At 38.9% G+C, this 23,530-nt stretch overlaps 1 protein-coding gene across 1 annotated transcript in view; it reads right to left on the bottom strand.

The window, feature by feature from the left end:
* Window positions 1-14,846: 14,846 nt before the first annotated feature.
* TTC21B (tetratricopeptide repeat domain 21B) overlaps window positions 14,847-23,530 on the bottom strand; it is a 93,877-nt gene continuing 85,193 nt past the window's right edge. Inside the window, exons 27-29 of the mRNA XM_052635458.1 lie at window positions 20,241-20,361; window positions 16,332-16,399; window positions 14,847-14,924 (exon numbers count right to left, since the gene is read on the bottom strand). Of these exons, the coding sequence (XP_052491418.1) occupies window positions 14,847-14,924; window positions 16,332-16,399; window positions 20,241-20,361 (267 nt within the window). The remainder of the gene's footprint in view (window positions 14,925-16,331; window positions 16,400-20,240; window positions 20,362-23,530) is intronic.

Below are 23,530 nucleotides of genomic sequence, written 5' to 3'. Positions count from 1 at the left end.
AGTCTTTCCCATTCTATTGTTTTCCTCTATTTCTTTGTTCACTTAAGAAGGCTTTATCTTTCCTTGCTATTCTTTGGAATTCTGCATTCAGATGGGTGAATCTTTGCTTTTCTCCTTGGCCTTTTCTCAGCTATTTGTAAGGCCTCCTGTAACAACCATTTTGCTTTTTTGCATTTTCTTGGGGATGGTTTTGATCACTGCCTCCTGTCCAGTGTTATGATCTTCCATCCATAGTTCTTCAGGTATTCTATCAGATCTAATCCCTTGAATCTATTTGTCACTTCCATTGTATAATCATAAGGGATTTGATTTAGGTCATACCTAAATGGTCTAGTGGTTTTTCCTACTTTCTTCAATTTACGTCAGAATTTTGCAATAAGCAGTTCATGATCTGAGCCATAGTCAGCTCCCGCTCTTGTTTTTGCTGATTGTATAGAGCTTCCCCATCTTTGGTGGCAAAGAATATAATCAATGTGATTTCAGTATTGACCATCTGGTGATGTCCATGTGTAGAGTTATCCCTTGTGTTGTTGGAAGAGGGTATTTGCTATGATCAGTGTGTTCTCTTGGCAAAACTCTGTTATCCTTTGCCCTGATTCATTTTGTACTCCAAGGCCAAATTTGCTTGTTACTCCAGATATCTCTTGACTTCCTACCTTTGCATTCCCAGTACCCTATGATGAAAAGGGCATCTTTTTTTGGTGTTAGTTCTAGAAGTTCCTATAGGTCTTCATAGAATTGTTCAAATTCATCTTCAGCATTAGTGGTTGGTGTACAGACTTGGATTGCTGTGATGCTGAATGTTTTGCTTGGAAGCAAACTGAGATCATTCTCTCATTTTTGAGGCTGCACCAAGTTCTGCATTTGGGACTGTTCTGTTGACGATGAGGGCCACTCCAATTTTTCTAAGGGATTCTTGCCCACAGTAGTATAATGGTCATCTGAATTAAATTCACCCATTCTTGTCCATGTTAGTGCACTGATTCCTAAGATGTTCATGTTAACTCTTGCCAACTCCTGTTTGACCAATTCCACTTTACCTTGATTCATGGACCTGACATTCCAGTTCCTCATGCAGTATCATTCTTTACAGCATTGGATTTTACTTTCACCACCAGACACAACCACAGTTGGCTGTTGTTTCCACTTTGGCTCAGCCTCTTCATTCCTTGTGGTGCTATTTCTCCACTCTTCCCCAGTAGCATATTGGACCCCTACCGACCTAAAGGGCTCATCTTTCAGTGTCGTAGACTTTTGCCTTTTCACACTGTTCATGGGATTCTCAAGGCAAGAATGCTGAAGTGGTTTGCCACTCCCTTCTCCAGTGGACCGTGAGGGAAAGGGGGCAAAGGGAGGTGGATGGGACCTTGAGCAACCTTGCAATATTCTTGCCCAAGTGTGTGCTCGCAAGATATAGTTCTACTCATGGGAGCAGAGACATCACTGGGAAACCTTAGCTTTTATCCAAATGTGCATCTCCTGTCCCTGAGGGCTCACTTAGCTGTACTTGTTTTCTGCTTCTCCTGAAGTTTTCACTCCATCAGCTAACATCTTATTTGGGTCCTCCCTGAGAAAAGGAGTCCTATCCATTTCCTTAAATTTTGCTGTGTCTCTAACTTCTTCTCACCTCACAATGCCCCAGGACATATATAAGCTCAAGAGATAGAAGGTGGGGGGGGCAGGGGTGAGGGAGTCCTGGCCTTAATGGGGGTAGCATAACAAGAAATCCTTCAGGCCTAAGTGGAGCCAGCCCGATTGATTCCCCTTCCAGCATCTCCCTGTCTTTCCCATGAGCTGGGATAGTAGTTGATGACTTCCTTTTACCTGATAATAGTATCAGGTAATGTAAATGTAAGAGCCACCTTGCACAGAGAAAGGAATATAAAGGTCAGAAGTCTTGGTATACATCAACATATCTGTAATTGCGTACTAATCAATCTGGAGAAGCAGGGGTCTTTCTGGCCTGGGCAGTTATCATGTTGCTGAGACTCTCAGCAGTACAGGCGCCACTAATCTCCTGGTTAAAATGAAATAGTACAGCCCAGTACAGTATAAGTCCAGTAGAAAGAAAACAAGTGGAAGAATTATGATTTTGAACAAGTAATTTATCACATTGAAAATTATTTTATGAGTTATTTTCTCCACTTTTTAAAACTGAAATTTGTGCTATTTTGTATAGTTGGTCATCTATGCTAGTGCCTGGGTAGCTTTTTTTTTTTTTTTTTAATATTGGCTTAAGTACTGTGGAGTGAGAGGCACAAAAGATGAGATGATGTGCTTGTTGAGGAGCCCATGGGGTTGTCTGCTCAGCAGTGTTCTGATCCATTGGGCACGGTGGGTGACCTGTTGCACTGGGTGGCCTCCCTCCTCACTGGAGTGGGGTGGGGGCTGGGTTAAGGGACTTATACTTGAGTCTCTGCGTGTGGCTAAATCTGTAACATGGACAGGAGCAGTGAAACGTCTGTGAGAGCTGAAGAAAATGTCTGTGTAGTGAGGGTGCAATTTGCCCAGTGCAGAATCGGTCTTCAGTGAGTATTGAAGTAGGTGAATACAGACACGGCCAAAGCAGCAGAGGTTGACAGTCCTGCCCACCTTTCAGTCCCTGGTTCCAGTTGCTTCCTGCTTCTTAGCTTCAGTGCTGACTTCAGTAAGCCTCATGTTCCTTGGAACTTTACCTTTAACTCAGGCCATCTTACATTGGTTTCTATCTCTAGCAAACTGTGATCACTGTTAATAATGAGGAGCTTGGAATTAACTTTGAGATAAACATGAGAAAAGTCTATAGGATTTGTTCTCTTTATATATGTGTGTGTATTTACAAGTGTGTGTGCGTGTCTGTGTAGTGTCCTGTGTGCATGTATATAGGTATATCTGAAGGCAGTGGCACCCCACTCCAGCACTCCTGCCTGGAAAATCCCATGGATGGAGGAGCCTGGTAGGCTGCAGTCCATGGGGCCACTGAGGGTCGGACACAACTGAGCGACTTCATTTTCACTTTTCACTTTCATGCATTGGAGAAGGAAATGGCATCCCACTCCAATGTTCTTGCCTGGAGAATCCCAGGGACAGGGGAGCCTGGAGGGCTGCTGTCTGTGGGGTCGCACAGAATCGGACACAACTGAAGTGACTTAGCAGCATATGATTTAGATAAATTCATCAGTGTCCCTGAGCTCTGTGCCTTATGTCCAGAATAAAGGAGTAAGACTAAGTGATTTGAATTGTTAACATGTTATGTTTTCTAAGAATGATGTCAATAATTTGTTAATAAACCAACAGAAGATATTCTGTTGCCAGATAAGAGAGCCCAAGAATAGGCACTTTGATAGATCTTCTGGAAGTTTTTCTTTGGTGGTCACACATTATTTTAACTTTGCTCATGGAAGGCAATCTCCAGTCTGAGGAATACAATGACTGGAGGTGCTGGAAACACCTGTTTGGGTAGAATAGCAAAATTTAACTGTAAAGTAGCAGCAAGACTTTTTACCCTAGAAACCTGGCCCTGGAGGCAAACTATGAGGAGTGCCACATTAGTATGGGCAGAATGTTGGCAGGAATGCTGCACCAAATTGGAATGCCCACAGGGTGCATAACCAGCCAGTTGCTGCTAAGTCACTTCAGTCGTGTCCAACTCTGTGCGACCCCATAGACGGCAGCCCATCAGGCTCCCTCGTCCCTGGGATTCTCCAGGCAAGAACACTGGAGTGGGTTGCCAGTAGGCATCCCCAATTTGGCTGCCTTCTTTTTGACTGGACCTTATTATCCATCGCACATCAAACAGACTGCTGGCTGAGGCCCAGGTGCTCAGTGATGACTGAATGCTGTGTTTGATAAGCTAAGCTCATAACACCTGCTATCAGTGTTTAACCCCTTATCAATGCCAGGTACTTTACATATGTTTTCTTCTTTTATACTGTCAACAATTGTCTTTCATTCCCTTTTAAGTGTTAGGAAATTGAGACTTAACGAATGAAAGAAACTTTCCCCAAATCACACTGATAAGTGGCAAAGGATGCAAAGTCAGGTTGTCTGACCTCAAAGCCTCAAATGCTCTACTGCCTCTCTTTTCTCAGCCATAATTGGAGGCAAGTGAGAATAGGACATTTGCTTTATACCTGATTTAACTCTCAGTTATAATGACTTCACAAAACAATATGGATCTGAATCATAATGTTCTGAATAGCATCAGTAGCCTAGAGAATAAGGTTATGCGTGTGCTCAGTTGCTAAGTCATGTCCAGCTCTTTGCAACCCCATGGACTGTAGCCCACCTGGCTCCTCTGGCCATGGAATTTCCCAGGCAAGAATACTGCAGTGGTTTGCCATTTCCTTCTTCATGGTAAGTTTCCAATCCAGGGATCGAACCCTCATTTCCTGCATTGGCAGGAGGATTCTTTACCACTGAGCCACCTAGGAAGTCCACAAAATAAAACTAGGAAATCATAAATGGTTCAAAAATTGTATGTCAGTGTTGTTACAGTGTGGAAATGCATGGATTTCTAGCTGTTATTTTCGCTATGTATTTTCAGAGTGTCTGAAAAGTCAGCATATCTTATATAGCACTCGTCTCAACGTGGCTCAGCTGTTCACGTGGGCTTTCCTGGCATGTGTTATTGTTCTCCTTTCTCCTATATGCCCTAAGGTAGGACCCTTCTGCCACCCACTGAAGTTTACTTCTAAAAAGCTAATAGCTTTAGGGAATAGCAGAGGGGTTAGTTATTTTTTCAAGTTACTGTGGAGAAAAGGGAATAGAGGAGGTTCTTCCCAGATGTCTGATTTCTAGTCAACATGCTGCTTGAGTCCCTGGTTGAACACACTATAGCCATCCTGCGCCTAAAGGAGGAAAACACTCCCGCCTCACGTCGCTATGGTAACTGATGCTCAGCAGGCAGTTGCAGTTTCATTTAACATAACTGGCTTTTAGAACTTGAGGGGTAAGTATGCTTTCATGTAAGAGAAAGGGGACGACAAGTGATTTAATTAATGTGCTTCAATTTAACATAGGGATACAGGTCACTTTCACTGTTTGACCGTACCATGTATAGCTCTGTTTTATATGTGTCAGATTTAAAACATCAAAAGGTGGAATATTTCTCTCATCATGTGTGAAGTGCACAAAGCGGGCTGAAAAGGAGACAGAGGTTGTGTTGGAGCCTTTGCAAAACGTTTTTCACTTTATAAAACCATCTCGGCTTGAGAGTGTATAGGAGAATTGCTTCCTCTTCTCACATCCACAAAGGAGGCCTGAGAGATGGGTTGCTAGGCAACCCCACATGGAAGACTGGGGCGCTTTGAAATTAACATAGCTGACCTCCCCATCATCTCTGCAGCTCTGCTATTTGAAACTATTTTGTGAGGCCGTAGGACTCAAGAAAATAGATATAAAATGTAAATACAAAAATAAAGAATAGCGGAAATAAATCTGACTTTTTGAAGAAATGACCACAATTCACTCAATGAAAAAATGAAAAAAGGCAGCAGTTTGAAAAAGCAGGTTGAGGGGAAAATGGTGTTAGTTGCTATAAACCAGAAACTGGTATTTTGTTTAACAGTCTCAGAAGAAAATTTTCCTGTTTTTAGAGATGTCTATTACTGCCATGTAAACCATCACAGCAAAGGGTCTGAAAATACCTAAGGGCAAACAAAAAATAAATCCATTTATAGTCATATATATCTACTACATATTTTATTGAAAAAGAAAAATTAAAACACTTCATCTCTCAGTCCTCAGCACATGATGTTTTGCTTAAGCTCCAGTCTCATATTCTTTTTCCTGCCAAGGCATCATTAATATGACACTGGTTGGTGTGGGAAGGTGTAGTATTTATTTTGCAAGTAGATGAATATTTGGAAGGAATCTGCAAAGCTGGTCTATGGAGCAGAGCATACCCTCCTGTCATCAATAAATTATTCAATTTAATTTTTAAAATACTTCATACCACTGGGAAATGCTTATGGTAACATTTTAAAATATGTTGTCAAATTTATAAACATTAAAACCAATCAAAATTGATGGTGCTAGGAAAAGTGGGGGGAAAATCCTGAATTCTTGTCAGTACATTTGTTTTTTGTGAGTCTTAGGATGAAGCAATTCTGAAATTATTTCCTTGATTGAAGAAATGAACAAATGTGATGAAGTTGTTGGGACTCAAGAGTCTCACCGTGGAAGAAAGGACATGCAAATGAAAATTTGGGGAACACAAAGAACCCTATGGTGATAAATTGGATTTGGAAGAGCTGGTATAATTTTGTGACTTCTAAAATGTTTCAGTATGTGTGTTTTACACCTGTATATGCACGTATATATGTACCCACATGTATACATGCATATGTTTTCTATTTGCTGAAGGGGTTTAGAAGCACTTCATCCAAAGTGGCAGTGAATACACTTTGCACTAAGATCTTCATTTCTAATACATTGCCCCACTCAAGGGAACCAGGGCTTCTTAGAGAAATGGCTGATTGCAGGCTGAGACAGGGTAATTAGAAGTTGAAGCTGGGATATTTTGTTGTTAGAAAGTAGGAAAGTTCTTTAAAAAAAAAAAAGGCAAATGATGTGGCTTCTATTGGCCAAATCTGAAACCATTTGAGCACCAAAATTAAAGGCATTAATGAATTATGAACCATTGAAAAAATGGGAACTCAAGAACACATATGATAGTAAATAATAGATGAATTAAATATGTAAAAAATAATAAGGAATGGGCTCTTGCTTATAGTAAATGCTAAGGAATGATTGGAATATGTAGAGAAAGTAGTGATATTAGAATATCTTCATTTGTAATCATGGTGAATATAAGATCAAGCAGGAATCATACTAATCTAGGGGAAATTTTTGAAGGAGCAGAATATTTGTATGATTTGAAAATGTCTCCTCAAAAATTGGTTATTAGTTGCAAGGGAAAAAATATCTATATAGTAGAAAAATGTGACTTGTGGAATCAAAATTAATGTCACCAGTGAGAACAGATGGACATGTATGTCTCCAGATGCGACACCTTGAGAACATCACTTCATTTATACAGTATTATGGCCAGAAATGCTCAATTCAGATTCATGGAAATGCTCAATTCAGATTCAGGGAAATATCAGACACACACAAAACACAGGAACAGTCATATTTAAAGGGGTGGGGGGGCGGTCAGAGAATTGTATTTTCAAAAATGGCTGTTTTATAAAAGGCAGAAGGTGGCTGTGGAAATGCTCTAGATTAAACAAGACTAAAGACATGACATATAATATCCAATCCCAGAATGTAACTCAACTGGAGGGAAAAGATGCTGTAAGGGATTATTACTGGCTCAGCTGGCAGTATAGAGTGGCAGATTAAAAGTTTTGTATTTATCTTGAACTAACTGATGTTCATAACTGTACTGTGATTATATTGGAGAATATCCTTATTCTCAGGAAATACACAGTGATGTACTTAGGAGTACAGAGGTATGTATGATGTATGCAACTTACTCTCAAAACGTTCAGAAAAGAAAATTTATGCATAGACGTGTGTATGTGCGTGTGCAAACATAGGCATAAAATTTGTATACACACAGATGACACAAATGAAGCAAATGAGGTAAAATATTAACAATATTTTAGTATCTGGATAAATGGCATGTGGGTGCTCTTTGTACTTTTCTTACTCATGAAACTTCTTTAAGTTTGAAATGATTTCCAAATGAAAAGTCTAAAAAAAAAAACAAATTTTCTTTCTTTCTGCGGAAAAAACCCGATTTTTATTGGAACTAAAATAATGAATATTTACATTTTAAGAAATCTATGGCAACAGCAGTAACTTAATGCAAAAAGTTATTACGCTTAAGCGACAGTAGAGTCACTTGTTTAGCACAGAGAAGTGACATTAGGATCTAGACACATCTCATTGGTCCCATTTCTTCCCCTAGCATCTATGTTGTCAGTGTTCCATCACTTTAACTTTGCTCTTGGGTGCTCTCAATATTCTGGACTTTTCCCAATCCCTGTATCCCCCTCCAACTATCCTTTGACTTAAGTTAATGTGAAAAATTTGCCAACAGTTTTTCAAGGAAGTATATATCAGAGAGTTTTCATTCATTGACTAGAGTAACTTCAAGTATTTAACTTAAACTGCTTAAAGAGAACATTTATGTAACTGCTTAGCATTTTAGCACATTTTTTTCCTCCAGTGTTAAGCTTAGCGTATTTTTCAAAAAAGTTTAGTCTCTATCTGTGAAATAGGACCTATTACCCATTATAAGTGAGGACACCACTGCATACTTCTCAGCCCTGCTCTCAGTGTTTCAAGTGTCTTTTTTGGGGGGGGGGGGTGAGGGAAGCTTCTTACATCATTTACCAATAAAAAATAAAACTAGCCTGGCTTTGGAGCAAACAAATAGTAATTACTTTCTCAAAATATACTTGTTTCTTTAGAAACAGAGTTTCTTTTACATGGCCAAAAGAATTTTGTTTCAAGATAAAAATAACATACACACTATTTGAAAACAGCCTGGTTTAAAGATTGCCATAGAGTCTAAGGTTATACCACTCGGAAGGAAGACATTTAGAACCTGCTCATTACTCAGCTTTCCTCATTTATGGGATCAAATTGCTTTTATGGGCAGCATGCCAGATTCATTTATGTGCACTGCAAGGCAGATTGTAGAGTCAAGCATTTCTCTGGAAAACATCTGGTTCTTACGAGTATTAAAAGGTGGGTAACACTTTTTTTGCTCATAACTATGATTTACGATGTTACAGTAACCCCCCTCTAATCTGGCAGGCAAACTCCCAGCAACCACAAACAGGAACCTGGAAGTAAGTGAAAAATACTTCAGAGCCCAAGGGAAACAGAGGCCCCCAAATTCCATGCATAGGAAGGAATGGTACTGCCTCTAGGTCAAAGTCCATTTTAATTATTATAAAACTGATGGAGCCAATTAGCATAAGGGCTCCTGGACCACCTTTATATACAATAACTCTTTCTACAGTGATTTTGTTCCTTTACTCCCTTTACAAAAATCACACATCCCTCTAAACTCTAATTCTTCTAAACCACCCCCTGGGCCCCTTTTCTGACTCAGGCTTCCTCCTCTTCTCTTATACTTTCAGTATCTACTGTCTCCCATAAATATTCCAAGATACTCTAGTATAATAGCTCCTGTCTTAAAAAACAGAAAATAAAAATCTTTTCATTAACTTCTGTAGCCATCACTCTATTGCTCCCTTACCCTCAGCCGTCCAGCCACTTTTCTCTCCTGTCTCGAGTTCCTCCCCTTCCATACTCTGTTCAAATTAGGAAGGGGTCCTCTTCCTGCAAGGGCTGCGGTTGGAGGTGTGTGACCCAGAGTGTTAGCTTCTGCTCTGCTTCCCGGTCAGTTGGGTCACCCTGCCCAGGTCTCACACCGCACAACCGCGGTGGCCGTGTGATTTCGCTTATTTCCTCTGGCTTCACACTAATTATGTTTGGTAGGATCATCATTAAAACTGTTACTAGAGTCATGGGAAGTGCAGAAAGTGGGTTTTGCTGTCTTGTCTTTTTTTACTATTTAGTTTTGGCTGTGCTGGGTCTTCGTTGCTGCATGGACTTCTCTCGAGTTGTGGCAAGTGGGGACTACTTTCTAGTTGCAGTGTGCAGGCTTCTCATGGCAGTGGGTTCTCGTTGCCGAGCACAGGTTCTAGGCACACAGACTTCAGCCACTGTGGCACGTGGTCTCAGCAGTTGCAGCTCCTGGGCTCTAGAGCACAGACTCAGTGGTTGTAGGGCACAGGCTTTGTTGCTCCAAGGCATGTGGAATCTTCCTGGATTAGGAATCGAACCTGTGTCTCCTGCCTTGGCAGGCAGATTCTTTACCACTGAGCCACGAGGGAAGCCCTCTCATTTATTTTCCCCTGTGGTTGCAGGAGTGTGCTCTTCACTCATTTTGATGGGGTACTCACATCTCCCTTAGTAACTCCTGGGCTCTCCTGTTATCAGCGCTGCTATCAGCACTCTCCTATTTCCATTTTCTGGCAGAGTATTTTTCTAACTTCTTGAATCTTCTTTGAAACTGAAATAAGCCAGATTACGTTTTGTTCAAACCATTAGTAGTAAAGTGTGGGTGTTAAGAGCTGAAAGAATGTCAGCGTCAGCTTTTGTTTAGTTTTTTTCTTTGAGAAAGCTATCCTTTTTTTAAAAGAAAAAAAAAATCCTTTTTGGCGGGGGGTATGTTCATTGCTTCCCTGGTAGCTCATAGGTTAAAGCGTCTGCCTGCAATGTGGGAGATCTGGGTTCGATCCCTGGGTTGGGAAGATCCACTGGAGAAGGCAATGGCACCCCACTCCAGTATTCTTGCCTGGAGAATCCCATGGATGGAGGAGCCTGGCGGGCTACAGTCCACGGGGTTGCAAAGAGTCGGACACGACTGAGCGACTTCATTTTCACTTTCATGTGTTCATTGCAGTTAACTTAAAAAATGGCACATTTCCCATCACTATTTCATCACGCAGATAGAACTACCATTAAAAACTGCATTAGTTTCATTAGTTGTGTGTTGTCTATGTGTATATATATATATATATCTATGTATACACCTATTTGGGCTTCTCTGGTAGCTCAGCTGGTAAAGAATCTGCCTGCAATGCAGGAAACCCTGGTTTGATTCCCAGGTCGGGAAGATCCCCTAGAGAAGGGAACGGCCGCCCACTCCGGTATTCTGCAGAGTACTGGAGAATTCCAGTCCATGGAGTTGCAAAGAGTTGGACATGATTAAGTGACTTTCACTTCACTATACATCTACTTATTATTATTAAGCAAATTAATTTTATATGAAGTTATGTTTCCTGAATTTTTACTTATTTGTAAGACACCCAGCAGTTAAAAATCTTTGAAAAAAGTTTTAAAACATGAATAGTTAAAAAAAAAAAAAATCTTTGAAAATGGCTTTTGATGACCACATTATCAGGTAAACTAATATATTCAACCACTTCAACTATGTTGAATGTTTTGACAATAATCATAAAACCTAAACATTTTGCTTTTATCAGTTTTTATACCAAAAAACCTTGAGAAAATTTCTGTCTCTTATGATGTATGTCTCTAAGTGAGATTTCTTGGTCAAAAGGATGAAACCTTAATTCATGGTGCCAAATTGCCCTTCAGAAAGGGTGCATGACACTTCTACCAACAGAGGACAAATGCGCTGTTCTTGCACTGTTGCCAATCTTTCACTAAAAACAAACAAAAAAATAATAGCATTTTCTACTTTATCAGCACTAGGACAGGTTACACGATCCTGTTAAAAGGTTCTTCACTTATCACCAGACCCAAACTAGGTTTCCTCTGAGTTTTAACTGGTCTTTTGGTTTCCGTAGTGATTCTGTTATCTGCTGCTAAGCTGCTGCCAAGTCGCTTCAGTCCTGTCTGACTCTGTGCGACCCCACAGACGGGGGCCCACTGTGTCTGGGATTCTCCAGGCAAGAACACTGCAGTGGGTTGCCATTTCCTTCTCCAACGCATGAAAGTGAAAAGTGAAAGTGAAGTTGCTCAGTCGTGCCTGACTCTTAGCGACCCCATGGACTGCAGCCTACCAGGCTCCTCTGTCCATGGGATTTTCCAGGCAGGAGTACTGGAGTGGGGTGCCATTGCCTTCTCTGTTCTATTATCTACGCTAGTGCAAAGTTTAACCTAGCTTCCTCAGCTGTCCATGCATAAAACCCTTCTTTCCAGAACTGCTCTAGGTTCTTGCCTTCTGGAAAAGAAAGCTATTTCCTTTTGGGATCCAGTTCTTCATACTAGTTGACCTGAGGTCAAAGGACATTGAACTTACAACTGCTTCCTTATTTTGAGGGTGGTGGCACTCAAACCCCAGATTCACACAAAATTCATTCATTCATGTTGTGTCCCTCTTTGTCCATCTTACGCATGGACCCTAAACTCTCGTTGAACATGCTATGGGAACTGATTCCTTCAAGTAGCAATTCCATTCGAGTCCCAGCTTTCCTGGATGTGTGATTGCGGGCATGTGCACAAGAGAAATATCAGAGGTTAGCAAGTGCTAAATACAGGGTTTAAATACGGTGACGGAGTACAGGCTGACATGGTGGCTACTTTATAGAGTGTCAGTGGACACAGACAGGGCCTCTGAGCAGGTGATTAATAAACTGATAACTGAGTGAGAGAAAGAGGAAGCCTAGAGAGGGAGGCTTGGAGACAGTGAGTTGGGGATGAGGGAGAGGAGAGCAGGGAGAGAATTCCAGTAGAGGAGGGAGGGGTAAGTCTGTTCAAAAATTAGCTGAAGTGAGATTTATATATGTGGAGTGCAACATAATTTCCAGCTGGGGCTGGAAGAGAGAGAGAGGAGGAGGCCAGAAGGGAAGGGGAGGCCAGGCACGAGGATTCCTGGCTCCTGTGGGCCTGTGCTTCTGTGGGCCTGACCGCTCCTGTCAGTTTCACCTTTGTCCTTGCTGTCTCTTTCCTCCTGTGAAGGGTCTTCTCAGTTGCAACTACTACTTGACCCTGTTCAGTTTATAATAATAGAGCTGCTTATAGGTTTTATGTAAGCTCTCTCATTTAATTCTTAACAACAACCTGAGGAAGGTTATTATCCTGATATGCTTTTTTATGGATGAGAAAACCAAGGCTCCGAGAGCCTGTGTAACTCGAGAAAGGTGAGACATCTAGCAAGGAGCAGAGTCAAGCGTTAAACCCAGGGCGGTCTGACTTCAGGTCCACGTTCCTCACCACCGCACTACGCTGCTCCTCGCTCAGGCTTCTCTTTAGTAGTTTCCACATCTGTAAGAACGTTCATTCCACTCAGGTCTTGATCCTCATTACCTAGCCATCTCTGTGATAGAACACTCAGTTTCATCTGCTAGCCAGATGCAGATACGAGAATGTTTCTTACAGACACAGTCTCTCTTAGTTGTGGAAAGCATCTCAATTTAAGAAAGGCTGGTGCGAAATCCAGGTTCTGACAATTTTTCTGTGTGCTTGGGCAAATTTTAGATTGAGCTTCATCTCATTATCTGAAAAATATTATTTCTCTAGAGAGTTTATTGAGAAATAAAAGACATACTTTAAAGAAAGTTCCTAGGATAGTATCTAACAAATGGCAGAATAAGTGGCTGCTTAAGAAACAAAAACAAACTCCTCATTTTATAGATAGGAAAACAGATTTGGAAATGTCTTGCTGGGAGAACAGATGTTCTGCTTTCTCCATCCGATTTCCATGTTTCTAGCATTCCACAATGCAGGCTCACTGGAACTGCTAAGGGTATTCTGTTGTATTATGTCCTTAACAATGTCCATTCAGGTTGAAAGTTTTTTCCCCCTAAATTACAGAGAAAGATAATGTGTCACAGTGCCAGATTTGTAAAAGAGAGATGATGATATCTGTATCATAGGACTGTGAGGACAAAATGTAATAAGAGCGGGAAGTGTTTTAATAGACATGAAATATTTCATAAATGCTCTAATTATGAAACATTTCCATGAAACATCATAACTAAAAATGATTAGAAATCTTAGAATACATAATTGGGATTAAAAGGACTCTGGAAAATTAGAGAAGTGATTTGAAATAAGAATGGAACTCAAAAGAGATAAACATGAAGTACTTTAGGAAAAGGAAGAGACTTTTAAAAACTGTTTATTGAAAATGCAGTTAAAATGGAAGACTGTGTTTACTGTATTTTTAAAACCAACTGAAAAAAGATGTAGATACACTAAAAATGATGCTAAGAATTGAGTTTATGAAGATCAGGTTTATGCTGTGCGCTGTGCTCAGATGCTCAGTTGTGTGACCCTACTGGACTGTAGTCCACCAGGTTCCTTTGTCCTTAGGCTTGTCTAGGCTAGAATACTGGAGTGGGTTGCCATTCCCTTGTCCAGGGTATCTTCCCGACCCGGAGATCGAGCCCGCATCTCTTGAGTCTCCTGCATTGGCAGGCAGGTTCTTTACCACTAGTGCCAGCTGGGAAAGTTAAGTTCAATTCAGTGTAAAGAGTAAGTGACTCTCCCAGGTTGGGGGCAGGAATGCTAGGGATAGTGGGGTATGTGGTTGCTTTTTACATGGTGTGCTTCGTGAGTCCCTGCTGGCTGAAAATATTCTCGACCAGGTGCCACAGTGTCTAAAGTTACACCAAAAGATCTTGTCTTTGGGCTAAGGTTAAATATTGTTATAAAGGTCTACCTATTTAATTTCAGGTGCTGGTTATTTCTTAAAAGAACCTCACTGGCATTAAAAGCAGGAAGAATCAATTCAACAAAGAAGAGAAGCTCACACTCTTTAAATCAATTCAACAAAGAAGAGAAACTCACACTCTTTATACTTTTCCAAAAGATTCTTCTAAGAAAGTCAGTTTCTGTAATACTATGCGTTAACATGGGTAGTTTACCCTGAATTTGCAAAACTCACCATGTTTTTTGAGTTGATAAATTTCACAACATGTTTATTAAAAATATGTTTTCTTTTTTATAAATATTTTCATGGAAACTTACTCAAACCTTTGAAATAACAGAAAATATCATAAAAATGTTTAACAGAGACCAATAGTATTTTAAACATATTTCCAGAAAGAAACAATATCTCTTAGAAAAGATATGGGGTACTTACCTATCTAGATTTTAACAAAATATTCTTTATAGAAATGGGTTATAATCTTTACCACAGAAACACCAAATCTGCACCTAATCAGGAGAGATAATTAAATAAACCAGCTCTCATTCACTTTCTCCATCGGAAGACATCCATTGAACACAGTGTTTCTCTTTATATGCAACAGCAGCCTCTGCTGGAGAAAGTATGCTTTCTAATACAAAGTAGTAGCTTAAACCTATTTTGTACTGGAAGAACTCAGATTCTTTCCATTTCTTGTTTTGAAAAGTTAAAATAATTTTCAAGGTCTTAAAGATGTGCGAGCCTTATCAAGTATATCCTTTCTGATTTTGGGGTAAGTTGGATGTGCTTCAAGAACCTGCAAACACAAACAAAATAAAACAAAAACTTAACTTAAAATTCGTTATCAAGAACTGGGGAGCCACAAAACTTACTAGCAATGGCATTACAGTTGGGATTACATTATAATAATATTGCAAATACAACAACGCTTTTTAAAGGTGACATCTGAGATGTGACATGATACTTATTTCTATTAGCAGTAATTAGGTGAAAATGGTAAAAATGTACCACCACATGTGGAAAATACAACAAATATAATTATTTCCTTAAATAGATCAGTTATACAAAACAATTATGATCAATGATTTAAGATACTTTTTAGAATTTAGCTATTTATGCATGATATTTAACAAATCTTTAGAGATATTTTTACCCAGGAGTACACATCAGATTTACCTGGAATGATTTTGAAACATACAAATTTCCAGGTCTACTGAGATGAAGAGTAGGGTGATAGTCATAAAGAAAGAAAAATCAAAACTCCACAAATTGCTCTAATATATAACCTTAACCTTAATGTGAAATGTTGCCTTACATAGAGACTCAGTAATCAATAGCAATCACTGGAGTCAAGTATTCACTATAATGATGCTGACACAGTTATCTGGGATAAGGCACACTACATAATTCTCTGCTAAGGTGCTTTTCTTGGAGCTCCCAACAATATTTAGTACAATGCCTTGTATGAAATATCAATGGGACAACGTATATATAAAGAAATTGCAAATTCTGAAACTGCAACTCAAAAATTTGTCATTTAGCAAGGGATCATTTAGTCAGAAATCAGTCGCTCAATCATGTCTGTTGCTTTGCAACCCCATGGACTACAGCCTGCCAGGTTCCTCTGTCCACAGAATTGTCCAAGCAATAAAATTGGAGTGGGTAATCATTCCCTTCTCCAGCAGATCTTCCCAACTCAGGGATCGAACTCCGGTCTCCTGCATTGCAGGCAGAATCTTTACTGTCTGAGCTATCAGGGAAGTCCAGAAATCTATTACAGAAATGTAACTGAATGACTTTTAAATGAAAAAAACACCTCTTTAATTTATAAATCTGATTCCTCTAATAACCAGACTTGGACACAAACATCAGAACTTCTATTCAGAACAATGACCTGGAGAATCTATAATACTCTTCAGATATTTTCTGACTTAAGGATTAAATTTGTTTAACATGCTTCTTGTCTAGCCTCCTCCTTTAAATTGGCAAACCTTATTTGAGTCCTAGTTAAAAACATGTTTTTGATTTAAGTAAACTTTATTTTCTAAACTTTGAAAACTGGTAATTTCTTCCAGATGTATCTGACGAGGCACTGAACCAAAATAGTACATCCTCTATCTCTATTCATGTACAACTTGATATTAAACAAAAGTAGGAAATAGCACATCTGAAAAACTTTAAGAAATATAAATTTAAGTGTTACCTGGTGACATACGTCAATTGCATCCACGTATCTTTTTGCTTTTAAGTAATTAAATGCCAGTTTGTATCCTGTAAAGACAAAACCCCCAGCAACGATACAGTATTATTTATTTATAGAGCACACTGTTAGTAATACCTTTCTTGGCTTCCTCCTTTGTTTGTTTATGCTAGTCTTAGAGAACTCTTAGTGGAGGGTGATGACTGTACTATGATAGGAACGATAAGGTAACAGAAGGTGGAGTGATCCAAAAGGAGAACAGGCATCAAAGAAAACGGAGTTGGAACAGGGACCACCGTTGGGCTAGAAGATGGCCGGCCATCCCACAGATAGGGTTTTGCAACTTACAGAAAAGTCCCATTTGTTTCAGATTACAGTAAAAACTGATCATAGAGCAGTAATAGCTGGTAACACAGCTATCCCTTTACACAGTACTGATGTACTTAACACATCAGGCAAACTGGTTCCTGAGATTTACATTCTGTTAGGAAAGAACGAACGTTATTTAAGTCATTATGGAAGTACATGAATGATTTCAAAACTGAAACAAATGCTATGAAATAAAGGCACAGGCCAAGAGCACTGTAACAAGAAATCTGGGGTGGGTGTCAGGTAATGTGTGAAACCTGAAGGAAGAGGCATAATGTAGGCCAAGCGGGTGGGAAGAAAGAATTCTGTCCGGCAAAGAGAACTGCACGGGGGAGAGGCCACTGGTGGAGGGAGACCCAGCAGGCAAAGGGAGCTGGAGGGCAGGGGGGCAGAGGGCGGCGCAGCGGGGGGTGACTCATCACATGTGATGGCGAAATGGCACACTGCAAGGATTATTTATTTAAAATTTTTAGTTACTATTTTTGGCTGTACTGGGTCTTACTGTGCATGTGCTTTCTCTAGTAATGGCAATGAGAGGGCTTTCTCTAGGTGTTATGAGCAGGAGCTACTCTTTCGTTGCGGTGTGCGGGCTTCTCCCTGCAGTGGTTTCTCTTGTTGTGGAGTACAGGTTCTAGGTGCGCGGGCTCAGAAGTTGTGGCGCATGGCCCCAGAGCATGTGGAATATCCCCAGACCAGGGATTGAACCTATGTGCCCTGCATTGGCAGGCAGATTCTTAAACAGTTGGACCACCGCGGAAGTCCAAATACTGACATTTTTGAAGAAAGTTTTAATACATTCTTAAATAACTGTTGTTCTATAATAAGAATGCTAATTTCATCTCCTTAGTTCCTTTAGTAGTAAGCAAACTAAGGAGATGAAAAAGTAGATTCAATAAATAAAATATAACACAATGTAAAATAATATGTAACTAATAATATATTTTGCTTTACCACTTAAAAATATGAAAAGGAAATTTGAATGCTGCTCTTGGACTTTAATCAAAGGACCGTTGAAGAAAATTTTTAGAATTTCAAAACAATGTTTTAAAAGAATTATTGGCGTAATGCAATTATGGTAGTAAGAAGGAAGGAATAGAAATTATCTAAAATTCATAGTATTCAATTCACACACACAAACAGACACAATTAGAAATGTCCAAGATGGAAACAGTATCAGAGAGGTAAACTTGATATCATTAGAAAGGAATTATAAAACAGAATAATAAATAGTTTGTGACATTTAAAAAGGACAACAAAGATGTCATGCCAAATATGGAAACTAGAGCCAAAAAAACCTGGACATAACTTTTGGTTTCTGGCTTCCTGACTAGGAAGACCTTTGAGACCTTAGGCAAGTCACCGTTAGCTGTCAATTTCAAGTTTCTGCATCCAAAAATGGGGACGATAACCCTGCTATCTCTTAATGTAAATTTAAAGATCAAATGAAACACTTGTGAAATGCTGTAAAAAAATTTCAGAGTACCACACAAATACTAATGTTTTTTTAACTGTGTAAACACTAAATTAGAAGCACAAAGTTGTCACATTGAAACAAACTTGATAGATCATTTCCTTAAAAAAAACTTTAGAGAGGAAATGAAGAGCTACACATGGCAAAGAACATGTGCACCGCAGTTTCATTACACCTGTCAGGCTCCTAAGAATTCAACCCTTTGTGTAATCAGGGAAAAAAAAAAATGGGGGGAGAAAGCCTGAGCTCGTGAAAGCAAGAAAACAAAACCACAAACAGTGTGAACAGCCCAGTGACTGTCACATAACCTGGGAACGACTGTGACGAGAGAAACACGACTGTGTTCTCCTCGGAGTGGATCTCAGTTCTGGTGTCTTTCACAGTGACAGTGCTCAAGCTTGAATTCTATAAAAAGAACACAACTATGACTTAGGATTTCCTGACAAATGAAAAAAATGCATCATGAACTTGGCCAGAAAGGCTGGGAGTATTGGATGCAATGATAATCTTAAAAAAAGAAACTGTAAGAATTAACTGAGAGCCTCAGAGAAATGTCTTTAAAGAGAGGTCAGAGGAGCTGATAAAGTCACCTATAAAGTTCAAAGAGAATACAATGAAAGAACGAGTGACCTGGAATCTATTTGCTGGTCTTTGAAGGAACAGAATATTTAAATAACTAAACTTCTAATTGCATTCCTTCTGGGGAATAAAGCATCGGAATTACATAAGTTTTAAAGATTTTAAGGAATTTTCATATTACAACCTGACTTTATTTGTAACATGAACAAAACCCGAGAAGGAAAAATACTATCTACAAATTAGTTTCTGTGCTCTGAGCAAATCTAGTAAAGTAACAGACCTGAGAAAAAGTAGGGGAACTCCTGAAATGACAACAGTAAGTTTAAAGATGACCTATCTGACTGTAGATTAAATATGAGTTATTACCCTGACACCAATGCTAAAAAGACAAGATGTCATCTTGAGTTGAATTATCAACCACTGAATGCCTCATAAAAAAAAAAGCTTCATTATACATACACTTTGTTCTTAACTCACACTTAACAATTTTTTCATTTCTAGTAAAACAGATCAGGAGGGACATGGACAAATATGGCCTTTTCCAAACTTATTTGGCCATGAAATCTAATCTCTTCATGGTCAACTCTCTTTTTTAAAGAAGTAACTATCAGTATCTCACCCAGTATTCCAAAGCAAGTTTGGGAAATACTATTTGAGAGTTTCCAGGAGACAGCAAGGAGGGTGAAAGACTTGAAAGCAAGTCTTGGGAAGAATGAAGAAGCACCTGAGAACAGTGTGGAGAGAAACTGAGGAGAGACGTGACGGAGTTTGCGGTTCGAGGGCCATTATGTGTAAGCAGGGGAGAACTCTGTGGGTTGCTCCAGAGAACAGACAGGGCAGTGTCAAATGACGCTGATTCCAGCTCAACACAAAGAGAAGCCTGGGGGGAGCTCCCTCACAACGTGGCTGTCAGTGGTCACTAAGAATATTCCAGGTGCCGCCCATCTGTTAGGGACCTTGGCGACTAGCCTTCCTCAAACCAACAGTCTACCCCTGGGACAAGATGATGTTTCCAGATGCTCAGGGCAAAAAAAAAAAAAGTTCCATAGTCAACTTATCGTGGGAAACATGTTCTCTACGTGATATCCACCACAATGCATATTAGGGCTTAGAGTCTTTGAGAAGTTTTGCAGTAAAGCAACCAGCAGAACTTGATTTAATGCAATGTTTTTCTCACTTCTTTCACAATGAACACTTTCTCCCACAGTATTACATTTTTCAATTAGAGGGTGAAGGGAGAAAAAGGGGCAGAATTAGACTAGATGTCCTCTAAGGCAACTGAGGCCGAGTTTGAATCTCAGCAAACTATACCTAATAAATTAGCAGCTAATAATCTATTAGGAATGTAAAATTTATTTCTCAGGAATGACAAAGGATGTTGGCTGTTAATGTATATTTTGTCCTTAACAAGAAAATCAAATTCATTTAAATGAAGGTTTACACATAAAACCCACATTTCCGGTGAAAACCTACTGTTCAAATGTTAAACTCACCTACTGCTGGGTTTGTCTGGTTGCCATGTTTCCATGCCATCTCATAGTTTAAGGCAGCGTCCATATATGCTTGCTCTTTCTCCATAATGTAGCCCATATATTCATAAGCTTTGCAGCATGACTACAAATAAATACAAGATATATCAATAGATTAAGCTTGATATCACTAAGATTTTATGGAGTGCTTATGACTATAGAGGTCAATCATATTAACTTATTTAAATGGCCCATAAAACTGTGGTTTTCAATCTTGGCTATGCAATCACATCATCTGTGGGACTTAAAAAGATTCTGATGCCAAGCCCCTATCCCAAATCTACAGAATCAGGATTTTTGGGTGAGAGGGAAGGACATGTTTTATACATATACTTAACACTTTTTATTACAAATAATTTTAACAGATATAGAAATGACAGTATAGTGGACCCCATGAATCCGTTTCTTTAACAATTAACGCCTAATACTGTCTCACTTCTACCCCATATTTGTCCCTCTGTATTGTCAGATAAAAAATCCTGATACTATATCATTGCATTCATAAATATTTTAGTATATCTATTTAAAATAAGGACTTTCTTTAATCATAACCACAAATTATCATACCTAAAATATAACAACAACTTGACATTACCAAATATATAGTCACTATTCAAATTTCAAATAGCCTTAACATAATTTTTTATTTGATTGTCAGGATGAGGATCTAAATAAGGCCCACACACTATAACTGATTTGAAATGTCCCTAAGCTTCCTTTTGATCTAGAGGTTTCCTCTCTCTCTCTCTCTCCTTGCAATTAAGTGTAGGAAAAATATGAATGTTTATCCTAGAGTTTCTCACAGCCCAGATTTAGTTGAGTGCATCCTTGTGGTAGTTATATAATACATTCCTATGTCATTGATATTTCCTGGAAATTGTATTAGATCTAGAGGTTTGGATCTGATTTTGATTTGAGGGAAAGAGATGAAGCTACTTACTTCATAGATCGCTGCTCTGCCAAGCCACATTGCTCCTCAGGAAAAAGCAAAAATGCACAATGCTGTATACATGTTTTTAGGTATCTTATAATTGCTATTTTTTCCCCAGAATGTTAAGTTAAAAAAATTTGAAAACCAGGAAAGTATATTAAAACTCATATGTTGTTTGTTATTTTTATGTTATTTTTCTATTTACTGTAATTTTACTTTCCTTTAATTCAAGAAGATATACCAATAATATTTTCATGAAAACTATTAACCATTAAAAAATATAAACATGGGATCAGGGTACATACACATTTACCCTTTTGCTTAAGGCTTCAATAGAGCTCAGCACAGCACTGTAAGATCCTGTTTCACATTTTGATACTTTTTTTTTTAAATTTAAAAAATATTGCATTAAATATCATTCATCTTGATTACTGTGATGCACTGAGTGTTTATGTCCCCCTAAATTTATATGCTGAAATCCTGACATCCAATGTGATGGTATTAGGAAGTGAGGCTTTGGGGAGGGTCATTTGGGTGGAGCCCTCCTGAATGGAATTAGTGCCCTTGTAAAAAGGGAGCCCAGAGAGCTCTCCTACTCTTTTTTCTGCCCTGTGAAGACACAATGAGAACTCAGCAGTCGGCAACAGGGAAGTGGGCCATCACCAGAACCCAATCATGCTGGCATCCTGATTGTAGACTCCAGCATCTATTAACAAAACTGTGAGAATAAACTTGTGTTGTTTATAAGCCACCCAGTCTCTGATACTTTGTTACAGCAGGATCATTTAAGATAATTACATTAAGTGTCCCTTTAAAGTTTGGACCCAGAGTGAGTGTTTCAGTTGTCTCACCCCCAGTCTGACTGTCTGATAGTGTGTTCTTCATTCAGGAGGCACATAATGTCTTGTGATGTTATACCCATTCATTAATTCATAATGGTTGGAAAATGGTGACATTCTATCATTCTTTCCTCATTTCTTCATTAGCTGGACAACATCTATAATGAGAAACATCTCCTTTTCCATCATTTCATTTCCCAGCAGTATTATTCACACAGAAAAGGCAGGAGAGATACTTCTTTCCCTTTACTTGTCAGCTTTAGAAATAACAGTTTATTGGCATATTTCAGTGGTGACCAATTAGGTTTTTCTTTTTTATATCTTTGTAAACTCATGGATTTAAACATATTTGGTGTGTTATTCAATGCAGTCATTATTGATGCCTGAAGTGTCTTAACTTTGGCTAGTGGGAGTGTCCTCAAGTTGGCTCTGGAGTCCCTGAAATGACTCCAATCATCTCTGATAGCTTCCTTGCCATCTGGTATGACAGGATGGTCTAGTTGCATCTTGTACATTTCCTGCCCCAGATCTGGATGCTCTCCATTTTTAAAGTATATAACTCAAAGTTTCTAAGCTCCAGTTCCTGAATCTCATGCTTCCCATATGAACATGCTTAAATAACCATCATGTTTAACCTCCAAACCAGCCATCATGTTCAACCATGCAATGTACTGCTGTCTGAGTTCTGGCAAATTGAAATTCTATCTGTATTGAAACCTTAATTCCCATGAAATCTCATTTACAGAGGTCAGTTATTTGGCGCTTAAGATTTTTTAAAGTCTATTAATAAGTATTGTAGCCAATTAATAAGTATTAAGGCCAATGTAACTTAAATCACATGTTCAAACCATAAGTTGATAAATGTCTTAATACTTGCAGTTTTTCAAGTCCCTAAAAGAGTAACTTAATAGTATTAGGTGATCATGACTTCTCTTTAAAAAACAAATGATCCATTTTGAATTCTAACTGGCTCAAAGAGAATAAAACATAGATTTACTGTGATTAAGATTTTGAAGTAACTGATAAGAATCCATAAAGATAAATACTCTTAAGTTTCTAAGTTGAGCACAATTATTTCTCAGTAAATAGGAACATTCTTAACTTTAAAAAAGGTCATAAAAAGACATCCTTTTGGGGGCTATTAAACACCAAAATGCACTGTTAGTAAAGAGCCTTAAATTCTAAAGACTTCAAGATTTTTAATTTTATACCTCATGATAAGGACATTTTATTAAACAAATCAAATTAAATGCTGAAAAGACTTCCCCCCATAAAATATATTATGCAGAGTGTATTCTAATAATGTGAAAACAACATGCAGCTGCAGTAAATTCATCAGGAGTATTTAATAGGAGGGACAGACGTCCGCAATTAATGTTCTTCTGCAATTTTCATTAGTTCTGGGATGAGATGGATAATCACAGGCAAATGCTTGACATTCCAAAACACTTTTGGTAAGTAGGGCAAACCACAGCTGAAACTTG

This window comes from Budorcas taxicolor, chromosome 2 (genome assembly GCF_023091745.1).
Source record: "Budorcas taxicolor isolate Tak-1 chromosome 2, Takin1.1, whole genome shotgun sequence".
Classification (NCBI taxonomy): Eukaryota; Metazoa; Chordata; class Mammalia; order Artiodactyla; family Bovidae; genus Budorcas; species Budorcas taxicolor.
The sequence above is the reverse complement of the archived record's forward strand: the minus strand, read 5'-3'. Positions and strand labels throughout refer to the sequence as shown.